We start from the raw sequence: 27,988 nt of genomic DNA on the forward strand, positions 1-27,988 counted from the left end.
GAGCTTTTAATAATAAACTATTCATTTAAAACTTAATACATTAAAAAAGTATACATACTTATATAATTATTAAAAGAATAGATATATAAAAGAAAATTGGAGTCCTCACACATGATTAAAAATAGCGACATAACCAATTCGTAGTTATTCATCTCCATAAACATCGCCTGTGAAAAGTGACCATGGACGACCCCATGCCGTGGTAAACTCGTTTGTTACCATCACTTCAACGCCCATGTAACTTTACAATGAGCTCTACGTTGTGAATAGTATAAACATCACAAATTTTCTCGCTCTATACATCTATCTTCGAACGCTTAAAAACATCATTATCTTTTCCATATTATCACCATTTTCTACCTTTATATTTTTCATAATTAAATTCTTTATTATAAATTCATAATAAACTATTTTATAAATATACATAAATTGAATTCGATCACTTAAAGTAACTATGGTTATTAAAAATTATAACTATTTTCATGTAACAAATAACAATTTAACAAACCAATAAAAAGAGAAAAGTAAAATGTAACTAAACGTTTTCTAGAAAACATGGCATGTAAATAAACTCCAAATAAACTAAAAAGTTTTAGTACTACCATAGCTACTTTGTACTAGAGAAGCAAGCACTAAAGTTGTACTACAAAACACTCATCTAAAAGTTATAATATTCCTAAACACGAATCTCTTCATCATTTTATACAAAACTGGCATCAACATTCGATTGATGTGCTATAAACTAGATAGTCACCTGTCTATGGTCGTTCGTCCTCACCACGGACATGATCTCACGATACAACATGTCCGTCTATGCCTCAATAGTGTTTTTGGCCGTCCGTGAGAGTTTCATCATTGCAGATATAAGTTCGGTAAAGTTATTATCATTTTTAATACTAATCATATTGATTTCATGTGTTGTTTTGCATTGTGTTACGCATTAATTATATGATGTGACAAACAATTATTTGTACTTTATACTTTAGAAAAGCCTTTTAGTTGAGGGCATGTATGTTTTAGTGATGTATTTTTGGTGTTTGTAACACTTTGGAGTCTTTAATTTTAAATGTTATTGGACACTGAGGGCACGTATGCTTAGACGTCATGCATAAATGTTGAAAAAACAGTTTATAAAGAAAAAAATAAACAAAATATTTTTTTTCCGAGATGATAGATTTACAATATGATATTTTTCTCTCTCTTTTTTTGAGCATTACAATATGATTTGTTTTAGATCTTAAATAATAATAATAATAATAATAATAATAATAATAATAATAATTACGGAGTATTATTATTATTATTGATAAAGTTATCATTACTTTTATTATCCTATTACAATTCTCATGTGTCGTTGCATTGTGTTAAGCATTGTATGACGTGTCAAACAATTACTTACGTTTTTATATTTTAGAAAAGTCTTTCAGTTGAAGACACGTATGTTTCGATGATGTATCGTTAGTGCTTGTAACACTTTAGAGGCTAGTTACTTGCTAGTCCTCCTTGTGTTTCTAATGCTATTGGCTGTTTAAAAAAAAAGTTGAGGGCACGTATGCCTAGATATCACGCATCACAATTCCGAATAAAGCAGTTTAAAAAGAAAAGAAAAACAAAATAAAGTTTTTTTTTGTTCTAAGAGAAATAATAGATTTACTATATGATGGCTTTTTAACATTACAATATGATGTGTTTTAGATCTTAAATTATTATCATTGTTATTGTATTATTATTGTTATTATTATCATTATTAGTATATAATTTTGTTAAACATACCTTAACTAATTTTACCAAATATAACTTTACTTAGTTACATAGTCTCTCTCTTAACTTAAATGCGTTTAGCCAACCTCCTTTCCTTTTTATTATTGAGATTGCAATTAGGTGGTAAATTAAAGTCTTATAAATGCGAAGAAATTTTATACGTTTGATACGTTTTGAATAATAATAATAATAAATCCGATTTTTAACCTTAGAGTATATACAAATTTTAATGATTTGACTTACAGAATTTCCCAAATTTTTGTTAGTATCTTTTTAAATAAGTGTTTAGAAAAATTTGAAACTGATTATTTGAAGTTTAATATAGATAATTATTATATAATGAGAATCAAATGATTTATAAAATTCTTATTAGTTTAAAGTTTAATTCCTCATAGATTAAATCTGTAAACCATGCGTACCATAATTTTAACCGTAGTCCTGAAGTTGGTGGCTTAGTTGCAAAGACAATATCTATAAAAAAAACCTAAGAGTACTAGGTTCGAGTCTCATAAACTAAAAATAAATTTGCCTAACAGGACAATAAGAGGTAACATGAATATTATAGTCTAGAAGCAATTTATTATCCAATATACATAAGTTGCATAGTTCATATTGCATAATAAACATGTACTTATTGGTAATTAACTTGCTTAAATCCAGCTACCGAAAGCGGGATCTCTGCAACTCGACTATGAAGCCGTTCATACTCGATCGTCTGAGCCCTAGGCGCAACCCTTTTAGGGAAAAACGAGCACATACATCCCACAAATATCAAAATCCCTGCAAGTATCCAACTAAATTGCAAGTTAGCAAGTGCCCGGGCCCTCAACTCCGCCTCGTGGGTCCCACAAATGACCGCGCCATGCATGTCACTGTCCCCACCATGACCCAACCTTATGGTGCACCCTTTAGGGACAAGCTTAGGAACCCACAACAAGAATCCCATGTTAATGAACCATAACCCTTGAAACACAACCGAAATCGAAAGAACAAGTGATGAAGGAAAGCTTGATGGAAATATAGTGGTTGATATCGCGGATAGTAATGATACGAACACGATTAGTTGCATTAGCCAATGGTAGTAACCCTCGAGCCCATGATGGTCAGCCGAGTGATAATGAAGTAAGAACAACTCTTGACTGAAAACCGAAGCCACAAAGATCCCCGAAACCTCAAATAACATGTCGGATTTGTTAATGATTTCGGTTACAAGGGTGAACCCTGCGTATATGGCTAGGTGGAGAAACATAGTCGCGTGCTCATAATTATTGAGCTTAAACGCGAACGAAAATAAAGGGTAGTCCAAAACTTGCATAACTATGGAGAATATGGAAAATGAAATGATTAAAAAAAGTTCCATGTATGTTAACTTGGAACCCGAGGTTGTAAACGGGTGCCAAAAGCTTGATTTGAACTGGTTCGGGCCTTTCAAGTGATAGGCTCGAACTGTGTTGATGATGTGCCATAAGCCGAGGAGGGCTAGGGCCGAACCCGTGACTAGATGTCCGGCAAGTGTTCCCATGGAGTGTTGTTTTGTTAATGTGATGTGTAGTTGTTGAGAAGGAGATTGTTTGGGCATAAATATATGAAGGTTGATAGCAATAACCTAAAGTAGTAGTGCATGGTGATAAGTGAATGGTGCATGTGATTTCCACAAACATGTAATTAGAAAATGACATCCATATCTAGGGAAAAGGATTATAACAGATGACTAATGTCTTATCATAATTTCTAAGGGGCATATGTGGGAAATAGAGTTTAGTTATTTATTTGTGTGTAATCCATTATTATTATTTAGTAATTTTGTTTTGATAAACAACCTCGTGAGGAAGAAAGATTTCATCCAACCATGTGACAAAATAATCAAAACTATTTTATAATAAGGTATAGCATTATTTATACAACCTTGTATTTTTTTCTCTTCTAATTATAGTGTGTGTGTGTATTAATGAGTGATTATACTGTATATCAAATTTTGTTGCCTAGATGATATTATATAATAATTTTATTTTGATACATATAATCTATAAGAATTTTATTTTGATAAACCACCTCGTGAGTAAGAAAGATATTTCATCCAACGTGTGACAAAATAATATTACATAACTATTTTATAGAAGGTATAGCATTATTTATACAATCTTGTATTTCTTTTTCCTTCTAGTTATAGTGTGTGATGAGTGGTTATATTTTATATCAAAATTTCCAGAATTTTGGTATCAGTATTTTTGGTACGATACCAATACAATATAGAGATGACATATTGTAGTGGATATGGATACTGTGCCGATTGATTCGGTACAATATTCAGCACCCACGTTCTGAGAAATTTGGTATTGGTATTTTCGGTATTTGAGCAGGTTAGGTACCAAGTTATATTCCATAACAATAATGCAACCAAATTATTCATTTGAATTTGAATTTGAATTTCGTATTATCTTTAGAAGAGTTCACAGTAAGATTATTGTATATTGATTGATCGGTGAATCAAAGTAAGAGATATATTATTATCTTTGAATTCAAGTCTAAAGTTTTGAAAAAGAAAACAAAATCAATCGATCACAACGACTCTTAAGGCTAGGAAAATAAGTTTTGAATGCCAATAAATTGCCTATAAAACCGTACACAAATATATAAAATTCTATCGTAGTTCCCTGCATCAACATCAATTCTTTGGAGGTATGCTTCTAACCCAAACTTAACATAAGTGATGAAACAAGATCGAACATGTCGTGTTCGTCACTATAAATTTTTCTATAGCGATGACATGCAGTCTCCCATAAGGCTCACTTAGTTTATGTAGTTAAGCTAGTGAAAATCGGTTTTATTTTCCCATTAAGTAATTTATAGTTTTCTGTATGCATATTTATAAAATTAATTAAACTTTCTTTCGATTAACTTTTATTATCTAGCTTGATCATCACTATAAATTTTTCTATAGCGATGACATGCAGTCTCCCATAAGGCTCACTTGGTTTACATAGTTAAGCTAGTGGAGATCGGTTTTATTTTCCCATTAAGTAATTTATTGTTTTCTGTATGCATATATATAAAATTAATTGAACTTTCTTTCGATTAACTTTTATTATCTACAATCTGATTTGAGTTTTTTGTGCTGTTATGTTTATCTTCGATACTCCAGATATATAATGGGATTAACTGTTACTACTATGCTTTGTTCCGGAGGCACATGGGAGCGAAATGGCGGAGCTATTGAGTATACACCGTTAGGGTTCACGAGACATTCCCTCATGTTTTCAGAGTTTACAACATATAAGTAATTTAAATCTAAAGTGGCTGCCAAGTTAAATCTAAGGAACGATTTTAAGATTACTTATCAGATTCCTTTTCCTTATGGGAGTACTCAAAATAGAACTGCGGTTGATGAAATATCTGATAACCAGGACCTCCAGGTATTTTATCAAGAGGCACTTAGAGTTAGAATATCGCATGGACCAATTACATTATATGTTGTGGAGCTTGGTCCGAGTGGTAAACTTGATATTTAAAGCTTATTCCTAGTAGGCTTGTCATCGTTTTTTATGTTATCTGTTGGTAAGTTAATTTTCAGTTTTTTATGTTTTTCGTTGGTAAGTTAATTTTCAGTGACGCTATGTCTTGCATCGTTTGTTAGTAAACTTTGTTTTGAGAATTTATCTTTAGTTTTTAAATTTATTTGATTGTGGTGTTTATCTGATTGTGATGTTTGTCAAGTGAGCACAAACTAAATTATTTTAATTTTGAAAATATGCATAAATAGTTGTTACAAACTATATAAACACACACCTAAACTAGTTTTATATCATAGTACTATGATATAAAATGTAGTGAACATAAAAACAAATTATGAACACGTACAATGAACATAATTTACACCCCATTCTGTTTAGTCTATATATCAAAGGCTATTGTGTTTAAGCTTAAAAAAATTCAATACATAAATATGTCTTTACTGAAATATCACAATAAAAACTAAGTTAAAACAACACAAAATAGCTAAAACACTTTTTTTGGAAAACGGTTAAGACTAAAACAGATTATAATCCATGTTTGTGTTCAAATATAACAATGAACACTAATACACACTTTTGGTCACCACGATGAACGACATTAATGATCTAAAACACTTTGGTTATGGTGAATATTAACTAGGTGAAAAGCCCGTCGCAACACGAGTTCGGTTGGTATTGGGCTAACACATCGGAACTAAACCAAAAAACAAATTATTAACATACAAACACAACCTGCACATTAAAGCGGCAAACCGACGCGAACTCAATCGGTATCGAGTTACGGTATCAGAGCAAAACGTAAAAATAATTCGTTAACACCCAAACACAAATTAACATCTTTAAAAAAAATAAAAACTTGCGTCTTGCGCCGACAAACTGACACTAAATCGTAAACATAAATTAGTAACACCCCCCCCCCCCCCAATAATAATAAATAACACAAAAAAGAAATCCGCTTTGGCGATGAACTGATGTAAACTTAAATTAATAAGCTCATTGGCCCACCAATATATTTAAAATAAACGAAAAAATAAGTCACCCACAATCATGAAAGAGTCGAGCCTACGAAAAGAAATCTAAACATATCTACCATTTTACATCTAGCCATAAGTAACATTTGTTAAAGTGAAAGTAATTTCATTTAAAGTCTAGGTAAAGTTGACAGAAAAAAACTGTCACTAACAATCAACTATTTATCTTATATGTAATTTGCGAAGACCTTTGGGTTTTGACGCTTTTGGTACATAAAAGTGTTTTGAACTACTTTGATGGTTTAATTCGTTCCGCGTCAATTTTGTTATAATTACAACACGGAACAATCTTGCACAATTAACATTCTTTCAAAACAAAAAATATTAAACTAAAAGGTTTATTTTACTAATCGAGAATACTAAATGAGTTAGCATGTTATGCCACTAGCTAGTCAATCAAACAAAATATTTGTATTAGTACTAAGCAGAATGAATTAAGAAGTGATAATGTACAAATAAAATGTATCAAGTAAGTTTTCTTGAAATGTATGATGTACTCCAAGTGTTTGATTTTTCTTAAAATGGAACTTCTCATTATATGTAACAACCTAAACGGGAACTATCATCTAAAAGAACTTAAAGTTAATGTAAACTAGGTGAAATACTCGTGTATAATACAGGTTGGAATAATTAAATTTATTCAAACAACATAATGTGAATAAAAATGTGTATAATACGGGTTGGAATAATTAAATTTATTCAAACAACACAATGTGAATAAAAAATATTTTTTAATTTTATATAAAATTGCATAATATGATGAAATAAATTACACAATAAAAAACATGATAAAAAGAAATTACATGTTAGTAATTCATGAATCTTTAATTATGTGTATACAACATTGGCAGTACGTTCTTTTTTTTTATAGCCACCCTCTCTTGATATGATAGTTTTTCTTATATGTTGGCAAGATCTTAGGCAGACCAATTTCGGTAGGACAACAGGTGAAGTTGGTGCATTCCAAGCATGGTAATCTTGATTTTGATATAAATTATGTGGTTTGTACACGTTAAAATAGCATATGAACAATGAGTGTAGATAGACACCGATTTAAACACTCTCTCTATAGTTGTTTTATGTTAGTAGATAGATTTCCCATCTTTTTTGGAACGACCAACTAAGTTAACTGTTGAAAATTGTATATCTTAAAAAAAATTATAAAAGAAATATGTTATGCCATGTTCAGGGTTTAAAGTTTATAAAGTGAGACACGATATTATTTAACATGTTAGCTAAACATGTATTTTGAAATTTAAACAAGTTTATATATATACAAAAATAAAGAAAAAAATTACACAATTTGGGGACTGGGGTGATTGCGTGTTATAGAAAAAGAACGTTATAACTTGTAAGAAGTTAATAAAGAGAAAGTTGTATAGATTCAAAGTGATAAATTATGGCTTCGTATTGTATAATAAAACTCAGTTGCTAATGCAAAACTATATCTTTATAAGAGAATTCATGTCGGAATTATTATTCTCGTCTATAAAATTTAACTAAAAAACATCATTTAATCGTTTTAACAACATACAATTCGAAATTTTAACAATCTTATAAGAAAAAAAAGTAATAAATAACTTTTGTAAGTTTATTGGAGAAATTAGAATGTTATAAAACTTGGAAACGTTATTATAGAGGAAGCCCTAGATGTAAAGTGATAAATTAGGGTTTTGTATTGTATAGTATTTAAAACTTGGTTGCTAACACAAAACTATACTTTAAGTTTCATAACTTTTGTGTGTTCCTTAACAAAGGCCGATTGTTTAACCTAGACAAAACAATAATCAATTAATCATACATGGGTTGTTTATAACAAGTGGACATTAGTATTCTCCACTAGGGTTGCAGTAGAAACAAGATGATCCTACGTGTACATAATAAACATATGAAAGGACAATGATTATGAAATTTAAAAAGATGTAGAGAATGGGGCAGAATATTCACACGGATCAATCTCTATAAAGATAACATTACATACATGGTATTTGGTATTATGGTTTGCTTTAAGAGAAGTAGAAGTACACGCATAAAACTAAACTTTAGATGATTGAACACAACATATCGTTTCATTTTTCCAAAGTTTAAATAAAAAAGAATTCAATAATTTTTTAAACAAAAAAAGAAATCAATGATTTAAATAAAATACATATGCTTTTATCTTTTTTAAATAAAATATATATACATACAACCCGAAGTCGGATACTCGGGTACATTGTTTGAGCTTGAATATTTTCATCCTCCACCGCCTTCACGACTTAGGAGCTTAATGTCTTAGTGGTGGATTTTCTTTTTAATAATGTTACTGGGTGAGTCAGACATGAAACATTGAAATCACTATAGAGACGGTTGATCCCTCGTCTCAATAATGCTTGGGTATTTGGGGCAGTACTTTTTGAATTATAAAAATTTCATCTTTTTAAATTTGGTGCAAGTTGTACTTTTTTTTTTCTATTAGATTTGGTATGCATTCATTTGAATCAATATTTCAATACATGACTTTTATAACTAGGATTTTTTTTTAAATAAATAAATGAGTACATTATATATGTGTACACATATACAAAATCTCATGCAATTTGAGAAGAGAGATCAGACAAATTTATTGGTTTCCTGTGGGCTATTTTTTTCACACTGTTACTCATTTCTTTTATGGTGGCTAGTGCTCAAGGAGTCAAGGGTAATCACCAGGGCCGTCTTCGAGAATTTATGTACCTCAGCCGAAACGAAATAATAAGGCCCATAGGCTTTAACAATAACGAAATACGTAAGCTAATTTTTTTTATAGAGGATGATTAATGTTATAACAATAAACATATTAAAAATATAGTAGTAATATAATGCCTCAATTTTCGAAACACTACTATTTAATAGTAATACTTAAAAAATTATTAATACAAAAATTGTATGTTGTTGAAACAGAAGTTATTAGATTAAGGGTGAAATATAATTGAAACAAAACAAAAGGTGGTGAACATGTAAATAATAAATTCAATAATAATGAAATAAATAGCATAGACTATTTTTATCATTCCTTAAAACTTGATTTTGAAGTCATTCCTACCTCAATTTCTTTTTTGGATTTGTAGGTTTAGGAAACAATTTATGGATACTAGGTGTACGGATACGTTAAGGATGACAACTAGGTATTTCGCCATCTCAAATGATGGAATATGACACTTTATCACGTTTTAATGCTTTCAAACTAGTACTGTTAGTAAAAAAAATTATATATGAATCAACAACATCTCTTAATTTATAAAGACACAATAATTACGCATCAATTGATTTCAAATGTTATCCATTCTAGCGTGAATTCATAAGTAAATACCGGTTACAAATCTATTATATTGTTTCTTTAGAAATCAAGTACAAGGGTTGGTAAAATAAGTTGTACAACTTGAAGGTTAACACCTTTTTTGTTTACTTAATATTTATTGTATGTGGAGAGAGACTAATATTTATGGCATATAAAATAAAATTATTGTATATCTAGATTAACAATGACAGTATATTAATATCAAAATAAATCAGGGATCAATTTTGCATTTCCTCTAACTTGAATTGCAACAGGTTTTAACTTCACGTGCTCGTCGTTTCCGGCGCACGAGTTTTCCAGCGAGTTTTCTACAACTAAAATTAGAGGCCAAATCGATCAATTTACAGCGTCGTTTGACTTAGGATCATTTACCGATAAATATATATACACATAAAATAGTTTTGGCCCCCGAAAGTAACGTGCCCCGGCCGAGGGTGCGGCTCGCACACCCTCCGGGCCGGCCCTGGCAATCACCCCCACCAACACGGATGCGAACCAGACCAGTGAGATCACCGAGTGGACGCGGTAATAGCGGCTGGGGCTGCTGCGGTCAAGCCAACTGCCGAAAATGATGTATGGTTCTTGACAATAAAATGTTATGCATGGTGATTTATAAATGTAAATGCTTATTTTACTATGTTATATGTAGGGAATATACATTTATACTTTGATTCTTACATATTTTGATCAATAAACGTAGCAAAACTATTTCAATAATTGCATATTTTGTTCTGTATTTGTAACACCCTGATATCCATGGTTGAAATATCACTATTACAATCATCAACCATAATATTAAAATAAATGTTAATCATTTATTGGATATGCATTATATCTATGTAAATATGTTAGAAATAAATTACTCATTTAGCAATCTGATACATAAATGACTAATTGAGTCGCATGTTCAGTTATGCTCGTGTGTTAACTACTTTTTGTAAGCTTTTCTACTACGATATATTTTTACACAAATCTATATTTAAATTATAGGCGCTAAATAGCTAACTCATATTAAACTTCTTAAAAATACTACAAATATTATGCAAATTTCAACGCAGCTTGAAGTATGCATAACCATGTTTGAATTTCAATGCACAAAATACAAAAACATAATTATTTAAAGTTTAATCATAAATAATGCATATATATGTATAAAATTAAGTGGAGATGCGGGAAATCGAACCCCGTGCCTCTCACATGCGAAGCGAGCGCTCTACCATATGAGCTACATCCCCATTTTTGTTCAATTAAGTTAAGTTTAGATTATTTACATAAAGTGAATTTAATAAAGTTATCTAAATTGAACAAGCATGCCAATATTATTCGAACCTGAAGGAAAATTAAAAGTATATTTCGGTTAGCAAATAATATAGTATTGTTTTTTTATAACTTGGCAACTTGTAACATGCACAATTTAATAAAACTATAAAATGTACAGTCTTGTTAAGTTTTTGTTTTTCTTCAGCATAACCTTCATTAAGATTGTGCTAAATTCTAAATGAAGTATGTTTTAAATGGTTATGGATTCGTCTCCTACGGATGGCGTCAATCAGGCTAAAAAAAAAGTTGAGGGCACGTATGCCTAGATATCACGCATCACAATTCCGAATAAAGCAGTTTAAAAAGAAAAGAAAAACAAAATAAAGTTTTTTTTTGTTCTAAGAGAAATAATAGATTTACTATATGATGGCTTTTTAACATTACAATATGATGTGTTTTAGATCTTAAATTATTATCATTGTTATTGTATTATTATTGTTATTATTATCATTATTAGTATATAATTTTGTTAAACATACCTTAACTAATTTTACCAAATATAACTTTACTTAGTTACATAGTCTCTCTCTTAACTTAAATGCGTTTAGCCAACCTCCTTTCCTTTTTATTATTGAGATTGCAATTAGGTGGTAAATTAAAGTCTTATAAATGCGAAGAAATTTTATACGTTTGATACGTTTTGAATAATAATAATAATAAATCCGATTTTTAACCTTAGAGTATATACAAATTTTAATGATTTGACTTACAGAATTTCCCAAATTTTTGTTAGTATCTTTTTAAATAAGTGTTTAGAAAAATTTGAAACTGATTATTTGAAGTTTAATATAGATAATTATTATATAATGAGAATCAAATGATTTATAAAATTCTTATTAGTTTAAAGTTTAATTCCTCATAGATTAAATCTGTAAACCATGCGTACCATAATTTTAACCGTAGTCCTGAAGTTGGTGGCTTAGTTGCAAAGACAATATCTATAAAAAAAACCTAAGAGTACTAGGTTCGAGTCTCATAAACTAAAAATAAATTTGCCTAACAGGACAATAAGAGGTAACATGAATATTATAGTCTAGAAGCAATTTATTATCCAATATACATAAGTTGCATAGTTCATATTGCATAATAAACATGTACTTATTGGTAATTAACTTGCTTAAATCCAGCTACCGAAAGCGGGATCTCTGCAACTCGACTATGAAGCCGTTCATACTCGATCGTCTGAGCCCTAGGCGCAACCCTTTTAGGGAAAAACGAGCACATACATCCCACAAATATCAAAATCCCTGCAAGTATCCAACTAAATTGCAAGTTAGCAAGTGCCCGGGCCCTCAACTCCGCCTCGTGGGTCCCACAAATGACCGCGCCATGCATGTCACTGTCCCCACCATGACCCAACCTTATGGTGCACCCTTTAGGGACAAGCTTAGGAACCCACAACAAGAATCCCATGTTAATGAACCATAACCCTTGAAACACAACCGAAATCGAAAGAACAAGTGATGAAGGAAAGCTTGATGGAAATATAGTGGTTGATATCGCGGATAGTAATGATACGAACACGATTAGTTGCATTAGCCAATGGTAGTAACCCTCGAGCCCATGATGGTCAGCCGAGTGATAATGAAGTAAGAACAACTCTTGACTGAAAACCGAAGCCACAAAGATCCCCGAAACCTCAAATAACATGTCGGATTTGTTAATGATTTCGGTTACAAGGGTGAACCCTGCGTATATGGCTAGGTGGAGAAACATAGTCGCGTGCTCATAATTATTGAGCTTAAACGCGAACGAAAATAAAGGGTAGTCCAAAACTTGCATAACTATGGAGAATATGGAAAATGAAATGATTAAAAAAAGTTCCATGTATGTTAACTTGGAACCCGAGGTTGTAAACGGGTGCCAAAAGCTTGATTTGAACTGGTTCGGGCCTTTCAAGTGATAGGCTCGAACTGTGTTGATGATGTGCCATAAGCCGAGGAGGGCTAGGGCCGAACCCGTGACTAGATGTCCGGCAAGTGTTCCCATGGAGTGTTGTTTTGTTAATGTGATGTGTAGTTGTTGAGAAGGAGATTGTTTGGGCATAAATATATGAAGGTTGATAGCAATAACCTAAAGTAGTAGTGCATGGTGATAAGTGAATGGTGCATGTGATTTCCACAAACATGTAATTAGAAAATGACATCCATATCTAGGGAAAAGGATTATAACAGATGACTAATGTCTTATCATAATTTCTAAGGGGCATATGTGGGAAATAGAGTTTAGTTATTTATTTGTGTGTAATCCATTATTATTATTTAGTAATTTTGTTTTGATAAACAACCTCGTGAGGAAGAAAGATTTCATCCAACCATGTGACAAAATAATCAAAACTATTTTATAATAAGGTATAGCATTATTTATACAACCTTGTATTTTTTTCTCTTCTAATTATAGTGTGTGTGTGTATTAATGAGTGATTATACTGTATATCAAATTTTGTTGCCTAGATGATATTATATAATAATTTTATTTTGATACATATAATCTATAAGAATTTTATTTTGATAAACCACCTCGTGAGTAAGAAAGATATTTCATCCAACGTGTGACAAAATAATATTACATAACTATTTTATAGAAGGTATAGCATTATTTATACAATCTTGTATTTCTTTTTCCTTCTAGTTATAGTGTGTGATGAGTGGTTATATTTTATATCAAAATTTCCAGAATTTTGGTATCAGTATTTTTGGTACGATACCAATACAATATAGAGATGACATATTGTAGTGGATATGGATACTGTGCCGATTGATTCGGTACAATATTCAGCACCCACGTTCTGAGAAATTTGGTATTGGTATTTTCGGTATTTGAGCAGGTTAGGTACCAAGTTATATTCCATAACAATAATGCAACCAAATTATTCATTTGAATTTGAATTTGAATTTCGTATTATCTTTAGAAGAGTTCACAGTAAGATTATTGTATATTGATTGATCGGTGAATCAAAGTAAGAGATATATTATTATCTTTGAATTCAAGTCTAAAGTTTTGAAAAAGAAAACAAAATCAATCGATCACAACGACTCTTAAGGCTAGGAAAATAAGTTTTGAATGCCAATAAATTGCCTATAAAACCGTACACAAATATATAAAATTCTATCGTAGTTCCCTGCATCAACATCAATTCTTTGGAGGTATGCTTCTAACCCAAACTTAACATAAGTGATGAAACAAGATCGAACATGTCGTGTTCGTCACTATAAATTTTTCTATAGCGATGACATGCAGTCTCCCATAAGGCTCACTTAGTTTATGTAGTTAAGCTAGTGAAAATCGGTTTTATTTTCCCATTAAGTAATTTATAGTTTTCTGTATGCATATTTATAAAATTAATTAAACTTTCTTTCGATTAACTTTTATTATCTAGCTTGATCATCACTATAAATTTTTCTATAGCGATGACATGCAGTCTCCCATAAGGCTCACTTGGTTTACATAGTTAAGCTAGTGGAGATCGGTTTTATTTTCCCATTAAGTAATTTATTGTTTTCTGTATGCATATATATAAAATTAATTGAACTTTCTTTCGATTAACTTTTATTATCTACAATCTGATTTGAGTTTTTTGTGCTGTTATGTTTATCTTCGATACTCCAGATATATAATGGGATTAACTGTTACTACTATGCTTTGTTCCGGAGGCACATGGGAGCGAAATGGCGGAGCTATTGAGTATACACCGTTAGGGTTCACGAGACATTCCCTCATGTTTTCAGAGTTTACAACATATAAGTAATTTAAATCTAAAGTGGCTGCCAAGTTAAATCTAAGGAACGATTTTAAGATTACTTATCAGATTCCTTTTCCTTATGGGAGTACTCAAAATAGAACTGCGGTTGATGAAATATCTGATAACCAGGACCTCCAGGTATTTTATCAAGAGGCACTTAGAGTTAGAATATCGCATGGACCAATTCCATTATATGTTGTGGAGCTTGGTCCGAGTGGTAAACTTGATATTTAAAGCTTATTCCTAGTAGGCTTGTCATCGTTTTTTATGTTATCTGTTGGTAAGTTAATTTTCAGTTTTTTATGTTTTTCGTTGGTAAGTTAATTTTCAGTGACGCTATGTCTTGCATCGTTTGTTAGTAAACTTTGTTTTGAGAATTTATCTTTAGTTTTTAAATTTATTTGATTGTGGTGTTTATCTGATTGTGATGTTTGTCAAGTGAGCACAAACTAAATTATTTTAATTTTGAAAATATGCATAAATAGTTGTTACAAACTATATAAACACACACCTAAACTAGTTTTATATCATAGTACTATGATATAAAATGTAGTGAACATAAAAACAAATTATGAACACGTACAATGAACATAATTTACACCCCATTCTGTTTAGTCTATATATCAAAGGCTATTGTGTTTAAGCTTAAAAAAATTCAATACATAAATATGTCTTTACTGAAATATCACAATAAAAACTAAGTTAAAACAACACAAAATAGCTAAAACACTTTTTTTGGAAAACGGTTAAGACTAAAACAGATTATAATCCATGTTTGTGTTCAAATATAACAATGAACACTAATACACACTTTTGGTCACCACGATGAACGACATTAATGATCTAAAACACTTTGGTTATGGTGAATATTAACTAGGTGAAAAGCCCGTCGCAACACGAGTTCGGTTGGTATTGGGCTAACACATCGGAACTAAACCAAAAAACAAATTATTAACATACAAACACAACCTGCACATTAAAGCGGCAAACCGACGCGAACTCAATCGGTATCGAGTTACGGTATCAGAGCAAAACGTAAAAATAATTCGTTAACACCCAAACACAAATTAACATCTTTAAAAAAAATAAAAACTTGCGTCTTGCGCCGACAAACTGACACTAAATCGTAAACATAAATTAGTAACACCCCCCCCCCCCCCAATAATAATAAATAACACAAAAAAGAAATCCGCTTTGGCGATGAACTGATGTAAACTTAAATTAATAAGCTCATTGGCCCACCAATATATTTAAAATAAACGAAAAAATAAGTCACCCACAATCATGAAAGAGTCGAGCCTACGAAAAGAAATCTAAACATATCTACCATTTTACATCTAGCCATAAGTAACATTTGTTAAAGTGAAAGTAATTTCATTTAAAGTCTAGGTAAAGTTGACAGAAAAAAACTGTCACTAACAATCAACTATTTATCTTATATGTAATTTGCGAAGACCTTTGGGTTTTGACGCTTTTGGTACATAAAAGTGTTTTGAACTACTTTGATGGTTTAATTCGTTCCGCGTCAATTTTGTTATAATTACAACACGGAACAATCTTGCACAATTAACATTCTTTCAAAACAAAAAATATTAAACTAAAAGGTTTATTTTACTAATCGAGAATACTAAATGAGTTAGCATGTTATGCCACTAGCTAGTCAATCAAACAAAATATTTGTATTAGTACTAAGCAGAATGAATTAAGAAGTGATAATGTACAAATAAAATGTATCAAGTAAGTTTTCTTGAAATGTATGATGTACTCCAAGTGTTTGATTTTTCTTAAAATGGAACTTCTCATTATATGTAACAACCTAAACGGGAACTATCATCTAAAAGAACTTAAAGTTAATGTAAACTAGGTGAAATACTCGTGTATAATACAGGTTGGAATAATTAAATTTATTCAAACAACATAATGTGAATAAAAATGTGTATAATACGGGTTGGAATAATTAAATTTATTCAAACAACACAATGTGAATAAAAAATATTTTTTAATTTTATATAAAATTGCATAATATGATGAAATAAATTACACAATAAAAAACATGATAAAAAGAAATTACATGTTAGTAATTCATGAATCTTTAATTATGTGTATACAACATTGGCAGTACGTTCTTTTTTTTTATAGCCACCCTCTCTTGATATGATAGTTTTTCTTATATGTTGGCAAGATCTTAGGCAGACCAATTTCGGTAGGACAACAGGTGAAGTTGGTGCATTCCAAGCATGGTAATCTTGATTTTGATATAAATTATGTGGTTTGTACACGTTAAAATAGCATATGAACAATGAGTGTAGATAGACACCGATTTAAACACTCTCTCTATAGTTGTTTTATGTTAGTAGATAGATTTCCCATCTTTTTTGGAACGACCAACTAAGTTAACTGTTGAAAATTGTATATCTTAAAAAAAATTATAAAAGAAATATGTTATGCCATGTTCAGGGTTTAAAGTTTATAAAGTGAGACACGATATTATTTAACATGTTAGCTAAACATGTATTTTGAAATTTAAACAAGTTTATATATATACAAAAATAAAGAAAAAAATTACACAATTTGGGGACTGGGGTGATTGCGTGTTATAGAAAAAGAACGTTATAACTTGTAAGAAGTTAATAAAGAGAAAGTTGTATAGATTCAAAGTGATAAATTATGGCTTCGTATTGTATAATAAAACTCAGTTGCTAATGCAAAACTATATCTTTATAAGAGAATTCATGTCGGAATTATTATTCTCGTCTATAAAATTTAACTAAAAAACATCATTTAATCGTTTTAACAACATACAATTCGAAATTTTAACAATCTTATAAGAAAAAAAAGTAATAAATAACTTTTGTAAGTTTATTGGAGAAATTAGAATGTTATAAAACTTGGAAACGTTATTATAGAGGAAGCCCTAGATGTAAAGTGATAAATTAGGGTTTTGTATTGTATAGTATTTAAAACTTGGTTGCTAACACAAAACTATACTTTAAGTTTCATAACTTTTGTGTGTTCCTTAACAAAGGCCGATTGTTTAACCTAGACAAAACAATAATCAATTAATCATACATGGGTTGTTTATAACAAGTGGACATTAGTATTCTCCACTAGGGTTGCAGTAGAAACAAGATGATCCTACGTGTACATAATAAACATATGAAAGGACAATGATTATGAAATTTAAAAAGATGTAGAGAATGGGGCAGAATATTCACACGGATCAATCTCTATAAAGATAACATTACATACATGGTATTTGGTATTATGGTTTGCTTTAAGAGAAGTAGAAGTACACGCATAAAACTAAACTTTAGATGATTGAACACAACATATCGTTTCATTTTTCCAAAGTTTAAATAAAAAAGAATTCAATAATTTTTTAAACAAAAAAAGAAATCAATGATTTAAATAAAATACATATGCTTTTATCTTTTTTAAATAAAATATATATACATACAACCCGAAGTCGGATACTCGGGTACATTGTTTGAGCTTGAATATTTTCATCCTCCACCGCCTTCACGACTTAGGAGCTTAATGTCTTAGTGGTGGATTTTCTTTTTAATAATGTTACTGGGTGAGTCAGACATGAAACATTGAAATCACTATAGAGACGGTTGATCCCTCGTCTCAATAATGCTTGGGTATTTGGGGCAGTACTTTTTGAATTATAAAAATTTCATCTTTTTAAATTTGGTGCAAGTTGTACTTTTTTTTTCTATTAGATTTGGTATGCATTCATTTGAATCAATATTTCAATACATGACTTTTATAACTAGGATTTTTTTTTAAATAAATAAATGAGTACATTATATATGTGTACACATATACAAAATCTCATGCAATTTGAGAAGAGAGATCAGACAAATTTATTGGTTTCCTGTGGGCTATTTTTTTCACACTTTTACTCATTTCTTTTATGGTGGCTAGTGCTCAAGGAGTCAAGGGTAATCACCAGGGCCGTCTTCGAGAATTTATGTACCTCAGCCGAAACGAAATAATAAGGCCCATAGGCTTTAACAATAACGAAATACGTAAGCTAATTTTTTTTATAGAGGATGATTAATGTTATAACAATAAACATATTAAAAATATAGTAGTAATATAATGCCTCAATTTTCGAAACACTACTATTTAATAGTAATACTTAAAAAATTATTAATACAATAATTGTATGTTGTTGAAACAGAAGTTATTAGATTAAGGGTGAAATATAATTGAAACAAAACAAAAGGTGGTGAACATGTAAATAATAAATTCAATAATAATGAAATAAATAGCATAGACTATTTTTATCATTCCTTAAAACTTGATTTTGAAGTCATTCCTACCTCAATTTCTTTTTTGGATTTGTAGGTTTAGGAAACAATTTATGGATACTAGGTGTACGGATACGTTAAGGATGACAACTAGGTATTTCGCCATCTCAAATGATGGAATATGACACTTTATCACGTTTTAATGCTTTCAAACTAGTACTGTTAGTAAAAAAAATTATATATGAATCAACAACATCTCTTAATTTATAAAGACACAATAATTACGCATCAATTGATTTCAAATGTTATCATTCTAGCGTGAATTCATAAGTAAATACCGGTTACAAATCTATTATATTGTTTCTTTAGAAATCAAGTACAAGGGTTGGTAAAATAAGTTGTACAACTTGAAGGTTAACACCTTTTTTGTTTACTTAATATTTATTGTATGTGGAGAGAGACTAATATTTATGGCATATAAAATAAAATATAAAATAAAATTATTGTATATCTAGATTAACAATGACAGTATATTAATATCAAAATAAATCAGGGATCAATTTTGCATTTCCTCTAACTTGAATTGCAACAGGTTTTAACTTCACGTGCTCGTCGTTTCCGGCGCACGAGTTTTCCAGCGAGTTTTCTACAACTAAAATTAGAGGCCAAATCGATCAATTTACAGCGTCGTTTGACTTAGGATCATTTACCGATAAATATATATACACATAAAATAGTTTTGGCCCCCGAAAGTAACGTGCCCCGGCCGAGGGTGCGGCTCGCACACCCTCCGGGCCGGCCCTGGCAATCACCCCCACCAACACGGATGCGAACCAGACCAGTGAGATCACCGAGTGGACGCGGTAATAGCGGCTGGGGCTGCTGCGGTCAAGCCAACTGCCGAAAATGATGTATGGTTCTTGACAATAAAATGTTATGCATGGTGATTTATAAATGTAAATGCTTATTTTACTATGTTATATGTAGGGAATATACATTTATACTTTGATTCTTACATATTTTGATCAATAAACGTAGCAAAACTATTTCAATAATTGCATATTTTGTTCTGTATTTGTAACACCCTGATATCCATGGTTGAAATATCACTATTACAATCATCAACCATAATATTAAAATAAATGTTAATCATTTATTGGATATGCATTATATCTATGTAAATATGTTAGAAATAAATTACTCATTTAGCAATCTGATACATAAATGACTAATTGAGTCGCATGTTCAGTTATGCTCGTGTGTTAACTACTTTTTGTAAGCTTTTCTACTACGATATATTTTTACACAAATCTATATTTAAATTATAGGCGCTAAATAGCTAACTCATATTAAACTTCTTAAAAATACTACAAATATTATGCAAATTTCAACGCAGCTTGAAGTATGCATAACCATGTTTGAATTTCAATGCACAAAATACAAAAACATAATTATTTAAAGTTTAATCATAAATAATACATATATATGTATAAAATTAAGTGGAGATGCGGGAAATCGAACCCCGTGCCTCTCACATGCGAAGCGAGCGCTCTACCATATGAGCTACATCCCCATTTTTGTTCAATTAAGTTAAGTTTAGATTATTTACATAAAGTGAATTTAATAAAGTTATCTAAATTGAACAAGCATGCCAATATTATTCGAACCTGAAGGAAAATTAAAAGTATATTTCGGTTAGCAAATAATATAGTATTGTTTTTTTATAACTTGGCAACTTGTAACATGCACAATTTAATAAAACTATAAAATGTACAGTCTTGTTAAGTTTTTGTTTTTCTTCAGCATAACCTTCATTAAGATTGTGCTAAATTCTAAATGAAGTATGTTTTAAATGGTTATGGATTCGTCTCCTACGGATGGCGTCAATCAGGCTACAAAATTTGCATGGTTAGTGTCGGGACTTGAGCAATAGTTCAAGAAGGAAGCGATTCGGGAATAAGATTTGTTATTGTGTTGTATTTTACTCGTTAGAAGATCCACTGGCCGAAATCCTACGTAGTTCAAACATTATGACTGCTAAGTCAATAAATGAATATTGGAAGTCTTAAGCACAAATACATAAAGAAGTGGTGAAGGGGTATGCACCCGCCTTAACATCGAGCGGGGCGGGTCAACCCACAAGATATAGACAAAATGTTTGAAATCAGGATGTCATGAAGACACAAAGCCAAAACCTATGCGCGTGACGCATATCACATATGCTCACGCATCACACATGCTCACGCATCACATATGCTCCCGCATCACATCTGCGCATGGCGCATATCACATGCTCACGCATATTACATATGCTTACGCATACCACATGCTCATGCATCACATCTGCGCATGAAACATCTGCGCGTGAGAATAAAGAGAAGACCTCGCGCATCCCCAGGATAGGCGCATATCACATATGCACAACCAACCACGTCCTTATCCAAATCAGGATAAGGACAACCATGATTGTGCTCATCAGACAACCTTCCAGAAGGTATCTTTTAAGGAATAAAGAATATGCTGATGTTGACAGCTGCCAATGAAGGGTGGACAACTCAGCAATGCCCATGTGCACCACGTGATGACACATGGGTCGGGTGAAATACCTTGGTCAGAGAATAATCAATGAAAAAGCACCAGGTGTCCTAAGTACACGTGGCGCGAAGCAATAGGAGGAGGCCAAAAAGGCCCTAATTGGGTCTGGGCCCAATCATTGGAAACCCTAATACTATAAATACCACACCACCTCCACAGGTGGAAAAAGGGAAGAGATATATTCTGAATCCTTTACTCATCTATACATTCTTATCATCTTCTCCTGCAATATCTTATTCTCACACCGGAGGGTTACCCCAAAGAGGACCTCTCTGTCCCTTTCTGAGGGGTAAGTTCACGGTGCTGTTCATTTTGTAGGTGGAAGAACTCGTATCTCGGAAAACCATCGGTGATATAGCACACTCATACCCGAGGAACGTAGATCGAATACAAGTAAGTCGATTCACGCTTCTTCATTGGCGCCATCACCTGTTACAACGGCAACAAAACCACTATTTCATCAGTTCTCTCTGAAAACCTTCACCATGGTTTCCGGTGTTCGAAACAATGATCAAGTTCTGGAGGATAATGAGCTTGAGGATGTTAATGAGGGACATCAGGTTCTGAGGGCGCCGCGTGACACTGCGCGCACCACCAGTAACCATCCCTTCAACACAACACCTCATAGCCAGACTGAAACTCCTCCAGACGATCTCACGTTCCAAAATCTGACTGGCGCAAAACAAAAAGGACCAATGGGTCCGGAAGTTGAAACCAATGACCCTAAAGAATGGCTCATAAACGAACAACGGCGTTTAATGGACAAATACAATGAGCTGGTAAAATACAAAAAGTTAGCCGACTTAACACAAAGGCTCGCATTTGATAAACAAACCATTCAGGGAACAACAAAAAAGGCGCGCGCGCCGGAAGACGGTCATTCTGTTCACACCGAACACGCTGATATTAGTGATGAGGAAGAGGTGCAAAGCATGAGGAAGACGCGAGATACTCATGCAGGAGGTTCGCAGCTTCGCGCACACATGAACATAGCACCTGGAGCCAAAGCTGATATGGATCTATACACACCATACAACCCACAAGCGAAAGCGCAAGTGGACGTAACCACACCATATAGGCCAGCCATCTTGGTAAAACATTCAAAATTCACTGAGCGCATTGCGAAGGCTCCCATTCAACACAAAACCAAGATGCCAAGTGGTTTAGGCAAGTACGATGGTACAACAGATCCAGATGATTTCTTACAAGGTTTTTACAACACTGGAAACCTAGAAAGCTGGACGATGCCAACATGGTGTCACATGTTTGCTGAACAACTCTTGCGCGTGGCCTTTATACAAGGTGCGCGCAGTGATCAACTCCGCACATGCCAACCACTTGGGCTAAGCTTATGGAAGCATCGCGAGTCTTCGCGCGAAATGAAAAACAAATTGCCCAAGACAGAGCAAGAGATAGAGGGCATCAAACAGAAGCACCATGCAACAATGAAAGAAGGGGCAAACAAAACTCTGTATGGTCCAGGTTGCAACAAACCAATTATTCTCCCGCAGAAAAGCAAGCGCTACAAAGTTCACCCCAGCCCCAAAAAGACATTCTTAATCGCGGAGAGGGTGACAAGAAGGAAGGCGGCAGAGAGCATAATAGACCTCTACCAAGAATATATGGACTCCCCTCACCAAAACGCCTTCGCAAGTGTTAAGCACAGAGAATGTCCAGTTTAAAAGCCCCAGGCCATTACTCCATAAAGGACCACTAAACAGTGGCAAATATTGTGAGTTTCACAAATCCACAGGGCACAACACCGATGCATGCCACCATTTGAAGGATGCGATCGAAAAAGATGTGAAATCAGGTAAGTTGGCTCACCTAGTAAAAAACCCAAGACCAGAAAATGAACAACCAGACGGCGCCTCGGCCAGTAAAAAATTCAAAAGAATCTGTGTAGCCGAAGGAGGAAGGCAAGGGCATAGATCGAGGAAGAGAAGCGCGCAAATCCAAGGGGATTGGCGCGAGCAACAAGTAATCTTTCCGAGAATCAGAGGAGGCCCGTCTAGCAGCAGTCCTCTAGTCATCACTGCACACATCGCTCATTATGAGGTGTCAAGAGTCCTGGTGGACACTGGTAGTGAGTCAGACATCATGTATGAGCAATGTTTCAGGAAGTTGGATCCAGAAGACCAAGCAAGGCTCGAAGTTGTGAGTGCACCAATCTCAGGTGTCTCAAACGAAATTATTCACCCCCTAGGTCAGATACAATTCGAACTAATTATGGGGGATGAGAAGCACAAGCGAGCTGAAATTGTCAACTTCCTGGTCTTGCCCACCACTTCATGCCATAGTATGATCTTGGGTAGAGGAACGATTGCCCAATTCAACGCCATACCGTCACCAGCGCATGGCGCGTTGGGGTTCCCAACACCAACGGGAGTAACATTTGTGTATCGAGATCATTTATGCGCAGTAACAAGTATACCTCGAGAAGGGAGAATGAAGCTTCCAGTGGCAGAAAACGCGCCAGAGGAATGGATTCTCAACCCAAAATTCCCAGAACAAACAATCACAATCGGAGCTACGATATCAGATGACACAAGGGTGAGAATGAAAAGATTGCTCACAACGTATACGTCAGTTTTCACATGGCAATATTCTGATATGACTGGGGTTCCGCGAGACCTGGCGCAGCACTCTCTCAACACATTCAAGTCTGTAGAGCCAATTGCTCAAAAGAAAAGAGTCATAGGAGACGAGAAGGCAAAGGCCATGAATGAGCAAGTAGAAGATCTATTGCGCGCGAATATCATTCGCCCAATACGATATCAAACATGGGTAGCCAATCCTGTGATGGTAAAGAAGAGCAATGGGTCATGGAGAATGTGCATTGATTTCAAGGACCTCAATAAAGCTTGTCCAAAAGATTGTTACCCCCTCCCAAACATTGACGCAAAGGTGGACTCTGTGGCGCCATTTAAGCTCAAATGCTTCCTGGATGCCTATAAGGGCTATCACCAAATTCAAATGACACCACAGGATGAGGACAAGACTGCTTTCAGAACTGACAAGGGTGTTTTCTGTTACACAAAAATGCCATTTGGTTTGAAGAATGCAGGAGCAACTTACCAGAGACTCATGGACGCAGTTTTTAACGAGCAAATTGGAAAAAACTTAGAAGTCTACGTGGATGATTTGGTGATTAAAAGCAGGGAGGAAAAACAAATGCTCAAAGACATCGAAGAAACCCTTCGGCGCCTAAAGGAAGTAAACATGAAGCTCAACCCGAGCAAATGCACATTCGGCGTGGAAGAAGGGAAATTTCTTGGCGTAATGGTCACCAAGGATGGTTTCAAGGTGAACCCAGAGAAGGTGGAGGCTATCCTCGACATGCCCTCACCATCCACCATGAAGGAAGTTCAAAAGTTGAATGGTAGATTGGTATCAATTAACAGGTTCCTAGCGAACCATGCAAGCAAATCTACCCCATTCATTAACACAATGAGAAATTGCTTAAAGAAAAGCCAGTTCAAGTGGACGCCTGAGGCCGAGCAAGCTTTCAGTGAGATAAAAGAATGTCTGATAAATCTGCCTGCGCTCACAGCTCCACTACCTGGCGAAACTCTAACGTTGTACCTGTCAGCAGGAGAGCGCGCCATTGGCGCAGTATTGTTGGTGGATCGCAAAGGAATCCAAACACCAATCTATTATGTAAGTCGAGTGCTGACAGATCCTGAGACGCGCTACACCATCATAGAAAAGTTAGTTTTATCACTAACGCATGCGTCGCGCAAGCTTCACAGATATTTCAATGGTCATCCTATTGAAGTCCTGACTGATTACAACATCCAGCAAGTCTTGCGACGTCCCGCGCTATCAGGAAGGCTGACAAAATGGGCGCTGGAATTAGGGGAGCACACGATCACCTATAAGCCTCGCCCAGCAATCAAGGGACAAGTCTTAGCTGATTTCATCGCAGAAATCCCTGAAGGAAAAGTCGAAGAGGCTCAGCGCGAAGTAGACCCTCCGCAAGCCAATAATGAAGAAAACGTTTGGAGATTATTCACTGATGGGGCTTCAAACAACGAAGGGTCCGGCGCAGGCCTCAAACTGGTGGACCCAGAAAATCATGAGTATACCTACGCAATCAGGTTGGATTTCAAGAGCACCAACAATGAAGCTGAGTATGAAGCCCTGCTGGCTGGTTTGCGCATCGCGCGCAAGTTCGGAGTCAAAAAGCTAGAGGCTCATGTAGATTCATACCTGGTAGCAGCACAAGTCAATGGCCTTTATGATGCCACTGAGAACACCATGCCTCTGTATCTAGAGCAGGCGAAAAAACTCACCGAACAATTTGACTCTTTCAGAATCATACACATCCCGCGCAGTGAAAATAAGTCTGCCGACGCGCTGAGCAAGATGGCATCAACCAGCTTCGATCATTTTGGCAAAGATGTCAGGGTGGAAGTAATGAGCAACCCGTCGGTGGGAGCGAAGTCTGTCCTTGTAATTCATACAACACCTTCATCATGGATAACTCCAATAATGGAATTCTTGAGGGAGGGAAAGGTACCAGACGATCGCGCACAGGCGAGGAAGATAAGACACAAGTGGCAGAACTACGAACTGCTTGATGGTACGTTATATCGACGCTCTTATCTTGGACCGCTCATGAAATGCCTAGACGCTGAGGAAGCAAGCTATGTGATCAGAGAGATACACAAAGGAATCTGTGGAATACATGCTGGCCCGCGCATGATGGTTTCCAAGGCAATGAACGCAGGTTACTATTGGCTAGGCATGTACTTGGACGCGTTAAAAGAGATCCAAAAATGCAAAGCGTGTCAGAGCTATGCGCCAAACACCATGCGGCCAAAGAACAACTTGATTCCGGTGACCTCTGCATGGCCTTTCCACAAATGGGCAATCGATATTGTGGGTCCCTTACCACAAGCGCCGGGGCGAGTAAATTTTTGGTAGTGGCAGTAGACTATTTCACAAAATGGGTTGAAGCCAAGCCACTAGCAAAAATCACAGCCGAGGCAATGAAACAATTTATTTGGAGCCACATCATATGCCGTTTTGGGCTGCCCATGGAAATTGTGAGCGACAATGGCAAACAATTCACTGACAGGAAGATATCCAGTTGGCTCAAGGAATTGCGCATCAACCAAGTCTTCACTTCAGTATACCACCCTCAAGGAAACGGCCAAGTGGAGCGCGCGAACCAAAGCTTGTTGAATGGGCTGAAGAAAAGGTTGGAGGGAGAATCCCATGCATGGGTCGAGGAGTTACCTAATGTCTTGTGGGCGCACAGGACATTAAGCAAAACCAGCAATGGCGAGTCCCCGTTCAGCCTAACCTATGGAACGGAGGCTATGATTCCAGCAGAGATTGAATGCCCATCCTATAGAGTGCTCATGATAAGTAAGACAGATAACGAGCAAGAAAGGAGGTTGGATCTCAACTTACTTGAAGGGCGCAGAGAGGCGGCTATCATCAGTGAAGCCAAACACAAGAAAAAACTAGAAAAATATTATAATCAGCGCGTGAAAGAATGCCACTTCAAGAAGAATGATTTTGTCCTTCGGAACAATGAAGCTAGTCGCGCAATACCCCCGGGAAAGATGTCTCCCAACTGGGAGGGACCTTATCAAGTCTCAGAAGAATTGGGAAAAGGCGCATACGCTTTAAAAGATTTAAATGGAAAGAAGATCCCGCGCACATGGAACGCAGCACAACTTAGAAAATGTTTCATGTAAAAGTTGTCAAGATTGTAATCAAGGCTTTTTAAGCCATTATGAATAATGATATACGCTATTTTCTCTTAATATGCGTTCTATTACCTTTTGCATACATGTTTCACACTTCCCTTTATTAATTTTGAGCAATGACAACAATGTATTGACATCAAACTAAAAATAAAACGAAGTAAAACATACATGCGCGAGCTTCAGGCTCAGACGCGTTAACGAGTTTTAACTCAAACGTCAGGGCCTTAGCCCAATAATATGAGCCTTAGATCAGGGCCTTAGCCCAATAATATGAGCCTTAGCTCAAATTACTCAACATCCATCCTACATGCTGCGCAGCTGGACCATAAAAGTACCTAAGCACAACTAAGGCAAAGCACATGCCAAAGCATAGTTGTTAATGTCTCAGGTCGAGGCCGCACATGGGATTATAATGGATATTAGAGTAACACATACCGACACGTAAAGGCTAAAAAACTCATTCATAGTTCCCTATAATAAATGCGCGATAACATCGCGCAAAAGAGGAATAATGAAATGCCAAGGCACGTGTCAGCATATTTAAAATATCGCAAAATAACTTGAAATATGGCAACTGTTAAGGATTAAGTAAAAATAATTTCCTTACAACCTTGTTCAAGTTTCAATGTGTAAGCATACGTTATATTCAACAAGCACACGCATACAATATAAAGAAGATGAATTGGGAATGCGCAAGATGCAAATAAGGGAAAAACAAAAATTCAT

The 27,988-nt window shown here is 34.3% G+C and overlaps 2 protein-coding genes and 2 non-coding genes across 4 annotated transcripts; all 4 read right to left on the reverse strand.

Annotated features, from left to right (window-relative positions):
• Positions 1–2,351: 2,351 nt before the first annotated feature.
• On the reverse strand, positions 2,352–3,333 carry LOC143551070 (uncharacterized). The gene has a single exon (XM_077041588.1). The coding sequence runs from the start codon at positions 3,281–3,283 to the stop codon at positions 2,393–2,395; it is 891 nt and encodes a 296-aa protein (XP_076897703.1). The 5' UTR covers positions 3,284–3,333; the 3' UTR covers positions 2,352–2,392.
• A 7,452-nt stretch (positions 3,334–10,785) lies between these two features.
• Positions 10,786–10,858, reverse strand: TRNAA-CGC (transfer RNA alanine (anticodon CGC)). Its single transcript has one exon. It is a non-coding gene; the product is annotated as a tRNA-Ala (tRNA).
• A 1,142-nt stretch (positions 10,859–12,000) lies between these two features.
• Positions 12,001–12,982, reverse strand: LOC143551071 (uncharacterized). The gene has a single exon (XM_077041589.1). It carries the CDS (start codon positions 12,930–12,932, stop codon positions 12,042–12,044), a length of 891 nt encoding a protein of 296 aa, XP_076897704.1. The 5' UTR covers positions 12,933–12,982; the 3' UTR covers positions 12,001–12,041.
• Positions 12,983–20,444: 7,462 nt separating this feature from the next.
• Positions 20,445–20,517, reverse strand: TRNAA-CGC (transfer RNA alanine (anticodon CGC)). The gene has a single exon. It is a non-coding gene; the product is annotated as a tRNA-Ala (tRNA).
• Positions 20,518–27,988: the final 7,471 nt, after the last annotated feature.

Source organism: Bidens hawaiensis, unplaced genomic scaffold, assembly GCF_021521415.1.
Source record: "Bidens hawaiensis isolate Kalapana, Puna unplaced genomic scaffold, B.hawaiensis_p1.1 tig00016259_1, whole genome shotgun sequence".
Taxonomy (NCBI): domain Eukaryota; kingdom Viridiplantae; phylum Streptophyta; class Magnoliopsida; order Asterales; family Asteraceae; genus Bidens; species Bidens hawaiensis.

Bases quoted from the DNA above. Each gene is read 5' to 3' on its own strand.
- LOC143551070 (XM_077041588.1), bottom strand. From the start codon at position 3,283: ATGGGAACACTTGCCGGACATCTAGTCACGGGTTCGGCCCTAGCCCTC.
- LOC143551071 (XM_077041589.1), bottom strand. From the start codon at position 12,932: ATGGGAACACTTGCCGGACATCTAGTCACGGGTTCGGCCCTAGCCCTC.